Source organism: Mobula hypostoma, chromosome 19 (genome assembly GCF_963921235.1).
Source record: "Mobula hypostoma chromosome 19, sMobHyp1.1, whole genome shotgun sequence".
NCBI lineage: Eukaryota > Metazoa > Chordata > Chondrichthyes > Myliobatiformes > Myliobatidae > Mobula > Mobula hypostoma.
In genome coordinates this window covers 38,004,661-38,014,479 of record NC_086115.1, presented here as the reverse complement: position 1 = coordinate 38,014,479, position 9,819 = coordinate 38,004,661, and the positions used below count along the sequence as shown (strand labels likewise).

At 37.1% G+C, this 9,819-nt stretch overlaps 1 protein-coding gene across 4 annotated transcripts in view; it reads left to right on the top strand.

Moving 5' to 3' along the window:
- The window catches only part of LOC134358975 (exocyst complex component 6-like), a 194,539-nt gene that overhangs the window by 64,728 nt on the left and 119,992 nt on the right, over positions 1-9,819 (top strand). For all 4 annotated transcript variants that reach the window (XM_063071718.1, XM_063071716.1, XM_063071717.1 and 1 more), the window contains exons 6-11: positions 19-223; positions 1,666-1,821; positions 3,756-3,824; positions 8,504-8,587; positions 8,683-8,729; positions 9,176-9,296. In XM_063071718.1, the coding sequence (XP_062927788.1) occupies positions 19-223; positions 1,666-1,821; positions 3,756-3,824; positions 8,504-8,587; positions 8,683-8,729; positions 9,176-9,296 (682 nt within the window). The remainder of the gene's footprint in view (positions 1-18; positions 224-1,665; positions 1,822-3,755; positions 3,825-8,503; positions 8,588-8,682; positions 8,730-9,175; positions 9,297-9,819) is intronic.

The following is a 9,819-nucleotide window of genomic DNA, read 5'->3' as shown; positions in this document are numbered from 1 at the left end:
TATCTGTTTTTATTTCAGATATTATTCTGCTTTGAAAACTATGGAACTTCTAGAAAATACCTATCTTCCCCAGGTTTATCAGTATCGTTTCTGTCAAATCATGACTGAAAATATTCCCAGACTGCGAGAAGAGATCAAAGAGATTTCAATGTCAGATTTGAAAGATTTCCTAGAAAGTATTCGGAAACATTCTGATAAAATAGGAGAAATGGCCATGAAACAAGTGAGAAAATATCAAATTTAGTTTCTTAACTTATTTTAAACTACTATCATTTTGTTTTGGCAATCTTTTACCACAGTAACAGTGTGTACTGTTCTATGTTATTATTAAAAATTCTAACTAAACAATGAATAAAAGTGATTGGTGTGGTTATGCTGATTTAGATAGACCAGGAGGATTTCCAATCTTTTGTTCATTAGTTTTGCTAAAGTGAGATTACAATAACTGGAGCTGGTGCTGAAGGATGATGGAAGAAATGTTGGGGTGGGCTGGAGTAATTGCTAATCCTTGTTGATGTAGAACACTTAGCTTAATTTTCCCAGGCATATCTTTTTCAATTGATAAATATTCCAAGGAAGTTTTGAGCTTTAAGAATGCTGTTTAAGGATGAAAAAGATTTATTGATTGTGGAAGATAGTATTTTTTTTAAAGTAGTGTCCACTAAGTTAAGTGTTTCCTGCTGCTATTTTAAATAAATGTATGTTGTCAATATATGCAAATCTGTATTGGTAGAGTTGACACTCCAAACTTCCATTACAAGATAGTTTAACATATGGGTACTGTTTGGCTTAGAATATCACATAATTTTTGAACTACCATACAATAATAGCTGGATCGCTGTGGTGTATCATGCTTTTCTGCAGTCTCTGGGTGTTGCTTATTATCTATAATGACCATGAATCTATCAGCATTCATCATCATTACTGTATAAAAATGACAATCAATTTTGGAATAGATGTGATAGTGAAGTCCTGGAGTCCCTGTTAATGGATACCTGCTCTTTTGTAGTTCATATTGTTGTACAACCATTTCTGGTACGGAAGGAAATTAGAATTTTAAGCCATTACTAACCATTCTCACTGTAAAATACTCAGCAAATAATGTTTTAAGATCAGATTTTGATAGTGTAGTAAATCATAATTACTGTTCAGTAATTGAGTAGTTTTGTTTATCTGAATACTGTTTCTGAAAATTTTAAACATTAAATAATATTAATATTAAAATATTTGATGTTGTAGCTGCCACTTTCTCATCTTTTGGATTGTGCAGTGTAAAATATTTAGAATGTTGAAATAGGTTTTACTACTTGATTTGTTACTTGTGAAAATTCTCCAATATAATAGCTCAATCAGTTTGATGAAATCATTGTTGCTGGACTCTTATGGTATTGATTGATATCAAACAACTGACACCAGCAAAGAGAGAAGCCCATGCCACAGAAATTACTTTTGGGTCTCATCAATGGGCCAGAAAGCATTGTTGCTTCTCTACTAGGACCATGAATTTTAAGTATGGGTAAGTTGGAATGATTTGTAATTTGGAGAAATGTCTATAAGGTATCTTAAAATGTGCAGAAAGGGATTTAAAATATGCTGAAAAATTTAGTTTTCTAAAGCAGCTGTGTTTGGAATATTCACAGTTGTCTTTTTGTTGATGATCCACAGTCACAGCAACAGAGAACCTTCAATAGTGTTGTAAAGAAGCAAACCCATATTGGTAATGAAAGAAAGTTGTATACTACCAGTGTTGCAGTTTTAGGACACATGGATGAAGCAACATCAGAGCAGTTACAGGATGAGGAAGAAGAATATGAAGAAGAGGTAAGTTTAGTAGCTGTTCCATATTTAAATTGTATATAAACATGAAACCAATTAATTACACTGCATAGTCTAATTATAAGAATGGACATTTTCCTAATTGTATTGTCTCGCATTTAGAAATGTGTGAAGGATCTTGCCAAGGCTGGAAAATTCAGAGTGCTCAATGAGATAGATTGTAATGCCCTCCCCCGCCCCCCCCCCGGCCCCGGTTCCCTTTAGAGCGACTGCCTTAAATTAAGAGGTAAGACACTTGGGAGAGGGATGAGAAAATTCTTCACTTTGGGGTGCCTCGACTTTGGAATTTTCTATCCCAACCCTGACCTTGAGTGCTGCTTGTGTGGAGTTTTTATCTTCTCCGTATGACCACATGAATTTCCTCCCGGTAATCCAGTTTCCTCCCACATTCCAAAAATCGGATTCTTTGGTTAATTGGCTGCTTATAAATAGTCTCTAATGTATAAGCGAGGATTAGAATGTGGTGTGGTGTTACATTCAGGGAAGAATAAGAAACTGGATTAACAAGATTATTGTAGGTGTGTGGGTGGTAATCGGTGTGAACATTATGTGCAAAGATCTTGTTTCCATGCGGTACAATTCCATGACAGACTGCTGTAGACACTCGGTTATTGACTGCGTTTGGAGTACAGAGGGATAGAGGGACAGGCACTATCTTGATTACTAGTGGAGCAAGCTCAGAGACTTAAGTGACCTGCTCCTGTTTCTTCCATATCATTCAGATCCATTGCACATACATAAAGTAGTTAGTTTATTGGAAAGCCTTGGATACAGATTGATGTAAATGTTTTAATCTATGCTGTAATAGCAGAATTTAGAGCTACAATGGATTCTGGTTAATTGGGCTGTTGGATAATTGGAGCTGCTGCTTATTTCGGACAACTCTTAAGAACAAAAACAAATCAAGAAAATAGCCGGGATTCCCTTCCTTTATTTGGGACAGTATGCCACTTAATTGGGACAGGAGACTTGTTGAACAGTTTCTAACTAGTTTCAATTGCATGCACTTGCGTGCCTGTTAGACACTACATTGCATTTAGAGTGAACAGTTTTTAAATTGTATCTGTTGCTTGTGTTTGTCTTCAAAAAGCAGAGTTTTGTCACTGATGGTTGGCAGGAAATAAGCAGAAAGACCATCTGGAATTGTTTTGCTCACCGTGGTTTCAAGCATTCAGTTTTGGAGATGCTAGAAACGGCTGGGAGTGAAAATGAAACCATTTCACTACAAGTTGGAAACTATGATGAATTTGAAATTAACAATAATCATCTTGAATGTTACAATGAAAATGAAGCTTTGAAGCATGCAATCGTTAAAAGCGTTGTATGAAGGCAGTCCATTATCTGCACTAGGTGGCTGCGCTGATTTTGTTCATTTACAGTCAATGAAAAGAACACGGCAGCATACACTGGATATATTTCTTTGTCAGTAACTGTTAGGAACTAATACAAAATATTATAGTACTGTAGAGGTATTGGTAGAGTTTTACTTTGTTTTGTATTTCATTTAAATATATAAATTGTTACTCAGTTAAACAGTAGTTTGTCTTTTATACCGTTTTAACTTTTTCTATGAAACTTCAGCTAATTGGGTCAGCCACTTAATTGGGCCATTATGTACTGGTTCCGATGTGTCTCAATTAACCAGAATCCGCTGTATTTAAATTTGTCCTACTTGGTTCCATCCATAATGCTGAAATCCGAGTACTACTTTGTTACCTGAAATGTGTGATTATTTGAAATGTAATTTTGTAATTTAGAGAGCCTTTTCAATTTGTACTGATCTTCCTGAATATATAATTATAAAAGGTTCTGAAAATGGGTTCTGACAATTTTAACAGTTGAAAATGAAAGCATGGCTTGTTATTTTAGCCTGTCTAAATGTTTGATTATAAATACTTAAGAATGCACATTCTTTGCAGGTTCTCACTGCCCAAGATCTAGTAGATTTCTCTCCTGTTTACCGATGTCTACATATATACACCATTTTGGTAAGTTCCTGGCATTTTGTGTTTGATGTTGATTGGATGTGTACATTGTAGTTGATTAATGTGATGAGATTAATGAAAACTAGAAATACTTGCATGTGAAATAGCGGTAGGTATTCTCTCCAGCTAGAGTTCAAACAACAAAATTTGAAAATTGATGTAACACAATCCTTATTAAAAGGAGTGCTTTAAAATTGTCTTAATGTCCACAACAAAGATCTGAAGAGATCTAATCTGGTTTGTTATTTATTTGTTTTGCCTTTGCTTAGAATTCAATAATTTTAAGTAGGTGCTGTTGAACAACTCATGGGAGTGGGGGGGGGGTGGGGGCGGGTTGGGAATTGCAGCTTTAGAATACCAGGATTTTGAATTTCCTAATAAAAGTGCTTAAATACTTCTCGTGAGGAGAGTGGTGACCCCCTCCTGTTAGATTGTTTTGAGGTAACTTTTTCTTCTTTCTACTTCTAATATTTATGTTTGTGCACTTGTAATGCTACTGTGACACCGTAATTTCCTTTGGGATCAATAAAGTATCTGCGTATATATCTATTTAAGATTCTTGGAGGCTTCTGTATGGCTCAGAAATCTCTTTTAATTTCAATCTCTTGTACGTCATTTTTAGCTCCACTCTTGACAACTATGGCCTCTTTGATATTAGCCTGCTGTGAAGATTAAACATTAAAAAGTGCCTTGTTTTTGAGCTATTGCAAGCAGAATTTGGCAAAGAGCCCAAGAGTGTGGCAAATGCAGTGATGGGCACGTCTACAACTTGTTTAGTTTTGTTCTCCCTTACACATCTGAATTTGTTAAGGGAATTGTTGTTTCCTTCTAAGTACATTCCATCTTTGCATTTGGAGCCTCTCATTGACTTACGGCTCTCATGGTCAACATTTTTTTTCTCCTCCTCTTGTTCTTGCTTTCTATTTATTTTAAATGCAATGTAAAATCAGATCTTAGCACTTCCAGTCTCAATGTGAATATAAACTCAGGGAAAATTGGTCTACATTCCAGAATCAATGTAATCAGTTTGTGCAGTCTTCATTATCTCCAATTCAGCATCACCTGTTCCAGTTCAACCTTCCGCTGTAAACCTTTCTCTCTTCCCTCTTCAGTTCTCCACCTCGCATCCACTTTTCCATCTTTTGCAGCTTTCTCTCTCTCTCTCTGTCAAATTTCTACAAGTGCATTTAGCTGATTGATCTTTTTAGTTGTGTTGGCACACAGCATATGGATACAGGCCCTATGACCCATGGTGCCCACCCAGCTAGTATGATTTCCTGTATTTGGCACATTTCCCTCAAGCCTCAACCACTTCTGGTGCTCATTCCATACTTTTACCATCCTTTGAGTGAAGCAATTGCCCTTTGGGTTGCCTTTAAATCTTTTCCCTCTTGCCCTGTAGTTTTGGACTCCTCAACGTGGGTGGGGGGGGGGGGAGAGAAGACGGTAACTGTCCACCTTGTATATACCCTCATAAGTTTAGACACTTCTGCAAAGCCATCCTTCATTCCCCTATGTTGCAAGGAAGACCTATTGTGGCCAATCTTTCCCTATAACTCAGGTCCTCTGGTCCTTGTGGGGGGGGGGGGCGGGGTGGAATCTGTCTTCTCTGCAGTCTTTCCATTTTATCCATGTCTTTCCTATAAGAGGGTGACAAAAACTGTACAGTACTCCAAGTGTGGCCTCACCAACTTGAACAATTGTAACATAACCAATGCCTGTTTCACCAACTTATTCACTTTTATGGACCTCTCTAATCATTCATAGATCTATGTCCTAAATGGTTTTTTAAAACTGGTTCTTAATAGAGTAGATATTCTTCATGATTTTGTTAATATTGCATTTACTTCTATTAGTTGAAAGCCTTTCTTATTCACAGCATAAGTGCCATGCTCTTAGAAGAACTAATAAGCTAATACAGCTCTGACTTAGCAATAACCTCCACGGTAAAATCAAACCATATTGCAGAAAAATTGTATTACATTCATAGGAATGAAAAAAATCAAGAGTGCTTCTTTAGCACAAATGTTTGCGACATTTTTTTCCCTCCAAAAATGAACACAAGTACCTTGAGTATTTGACTCCAGTGTTGTAAGACTTCCTTTGCAATACATTCAATGATTTACACCCAGTGGCCACTTTTTTTGGGTACAGGAGTGGAACCTGGTGAGGTTTTCTGCTGCTATAGCCCATCCAGTTCAAGATTCAATATGTTGTGTATTCAAAGATGCTCTACTGCACACTACTGTTGTTAGACGTGATTGTGTTACTGCTGCTTTTCTGTTGGTCTGCCATTCTCCCCTGACCTCTCTCATTAACAAGACGTTTTCACCCATAGAAGTGTCACTCACTGGATGTTTTTTGTTTTTTGCACAATTCTTTGTAAACTTTAGAGACTGTTGTGTGTGAAAATCCCAGGAGATCTTGAGATACTCAAACCACCCCATCTGGCACCAACAAATATTCCACTTTCAAAGTCACTTAGCTAACTTTTCTTACCCATTCTGATGTTTGGGCTGAACAACTGAACTTCTTGACCATATCTGCATGCTTTTATGCATTGAGTTGTTGCCACATGATTGGCTGATTGGATATTTACATTAATATGTAGATATACCTAATAAAGTGGCTACTGAATGTTATATATCTTTAACCTGCAACTCAAGACTCTGGAAGGATGCCACCATTTTGCCTTCACAAAATCCTCCAAAATCACCGAAACGATATTCGAAACAATGTCAGTCTTTCTCTCCAATTGAATCACAGAATTAAAGCCCTAGTTACTCATTTGGCCCCAAAGGGGAATCCCAGGTAGTTCTCATGTCTGATGCCTAATCAGGTAAAGATGCACTATTCAAGTGGTTCTGTCACAGATTCTTGCATAAACAACAAGATGATTTCACCACTGCACACACCATTGTCTGCTCCATTTATGGAAAGTCTGTGACTCCCATATTGGAATTATCAATTGCCTTTGAATCCATAAACTTGAAGTGGGTGCGAATCATTCCTTACCTTAGGGACTGCATAAAAACAACTTGTGAAAGTCTTTGTGCCTGCGGGACTTCAAACGCTATGCCTGATACTTAAAGTTAACAAATTACAAATGTTCTTTGTACTTTTTAAAGAATTCGAAGTATTAGAAAGAAACAAAGTTGTTTTCAGGTGTTGTAACAACTATGCAGGTTATTGAAAGAATTAAGTAGTGAGGATTGTCAACAAAACCTGGCGTTTGTAAGAATTAAATACAACTCTGTAACTTTGCAAAAGAGAATGGTACAAACAGGAAGGCTTGGTGGGAAAAGATGAGTTGTGCCTTAACGGGCCCATTCATCTCTCAGAATCAGAATCAGAATCAGAATCCTTTATTATCGCCTAGTATGTGGACACATGCAGGGAAATTGATGCCGGTTTCCCTGAGCTCTCGCTGCACAGAATCAAAAGGCAAACAAAACAATAGTGCAAATAATCGTGAACTATATACAATGAGGTATACCTGTGTATGTACAGGTGAACTTGGTTTATAATAGACTAAAATTCAAGTGTTCATACAACTGATGGCATACAGAAAGAAACTGTTCTTGTACCTATTTGTCCTGGCATACAGTGATGTAAAGTGCCTACCAGAAGGAAGGAGTTGGAATAGGTGATGTCCAGGGTGTGATGGATCTACAATGATGCTGCTTGCTTGCTTCCTGACTCTGGATGCATATAAGTCCTGGATCAAGGGCAGCTTCATACCAATAATCCTTTCCACAGCCCTGACGGTTCTTTTGGAGTCTATTCTTGTCTTGTTTGGTAACTGATCCAAACCAGACAGTGATAGACGAACAGAGAACAGACTGGATTATTCCTGAATAGAATTGAATAGAATTCATCTTTCCAAACAGCTACTCTTATCCAGTTGGAGTGAGAGTTGAGTTGAAGGCTAGTCTATGATGCATATCTGCTATTTATTGACGCCAATTAATATTTTACGACTAAGCTTAGAATATCATGCTGATGTATTTTTAGTTTTGTAATCTGTTGCTACTCCCACAAGAATGTTACCATTGAGAGAACAGTCTCAGCATAAGCAAACATCAAATGTATCAAGACTGGAAATGAAATGTGTAAGCCAGGGGACATTACTGTTACAATAAATAGGTAAAATGTGAGCATAGCATACATTTCATTAGCATGGGAGAGCATCGAGAATTAAGCTTTGGCAAAATGGAGTGTGCTTCAGTGATATTCCTGGGAATTTATTGGGTCTGCTGTAAGGCTTAATATATCAAGTCACCCCAGAAAAATCCTAATTGTTTTAGACACGAGGTACTGCAGATGCTGGAAATCAAGAGCAATACACAATGTGCTGGAGGAGCTCAGCAGGTGAGGCAGCATCTATGGATGGGTATAAACAGTCGATGTTTTGAGCAAAGACCCTTCATCGGGACTGGAAAGGAAGGGGGAAGAATTCAGAATAAAAAGGGTGGGGGTAATGGGAGGAAGAAGTACAAGGTGGCAGCAGATAGGTGAAACTGGGAAAAGGGGAGTGGGTGAAACTTCTTGATGCTTTTAATGAATGCTAACAACAGATTTGGGAATATTATGACATTTTAATGATGAAAATAAGATTGCAATAAAAGAAAGTAATGACAATTTGCTTTGAATTTTTGTTATTCTATTTCTTTTTATTGTAGGGTGATCGTGAAACCTTTGAAAACTACTATAGAAGACAGCGAAGGAAGCAAGCAGGACTGGTGTTACAGCCACAGTCAAATATGGTAATGTTTGGAATGATAGCTAACAGTTGTGTGTTTTACGTGTTTAATATACATATAACCATTTACTAAATTTGCTTTTTTTTGTTTCACAATAGCATGAAACTGTTGAAGGCTACAGAAAGTATTTTAACCAGATTGTTGGGTAAGATCTTCTCTGTTAAAGGCTTGTTAGTATCATCTTAAAGTGATATTTTGGAATTTTAAAACAGTAGTAGCTTGGATGTGCAGTTCTTCAAAGAAGATGATGAATGCTGTAACAAACATCTCAAAATAGGACAGGTCATTCTTATAAATGAGAGGTAGCACAGTACTGTAGTAGTAGGCGCAATGTTTTACGACACCAGTGATCATTGTTCAATTCCTGCTGCTGCCTGTATGTTCTTCCTGTGACTTACCAGTGATTTATGGGTTAGGGTTATTAAGTTGCGGGCATGCTATGTTGGCACAAGGAGTGTGGTGACACTTGTGGGTTGCCCTAGTGTTTCCTCGAGGATTTTGATAAGAGCTACAAAATATTTTATTTATGTCCAATGTTAAATTTTTCATCTGTAATGAGATTTTTAATACTCATATTTTTTGGTCTTTTAGATTTTTTGTGGTGGAAGATCATATATTACATGCAACACAAGGGTTGGTGACCAGAGCATTTACTGATGAGCTCTGGAACACGGCACTTTCAAAAATAATTGCTGTTTTAAGAACCCATTCGGTAAGTTATCAGATTGCAGTTTTTAAGTGATTAAAGTATACTTAACGGAAGGGTCTTGGGAGAGGAACATGCAAATTCAGACACTTAGCATCTCTTTCACGAGGAATTCTGCAGATGCTGGAAATTCAAGCAACACACATCAAAGTTGCTGTTGAACGCAGCAGGGTCCTGGACGAAGGGTCTCGGCCCGAAACGTCGACTGTACCTCTTCCTAGAGATGCTGCCTGGCCTGCTGCGTTCACCAGCATCTTTGTGTGTTGTTAGCATCTCCTTTCAACTTGTTTGTGGTGCTGCTGCAAATTTAAATCCAAATTGGTTTGCAATTTGGACTCAGTATTTTTCATCAGTACATGTGTCAGAGTTTCTGCAAACATAATTGGAGATTTTAAATATTTTACTATAAATCGTGAAACATTCAAGGTAAAAGTTAGTTATACAAGTTTTTTTTTTAAACAGTTTAATTCAACAATACTTGGGAATTAAGTAGAGGTATTCTGTGGTATCACTCTAAATGCTTTTCCAA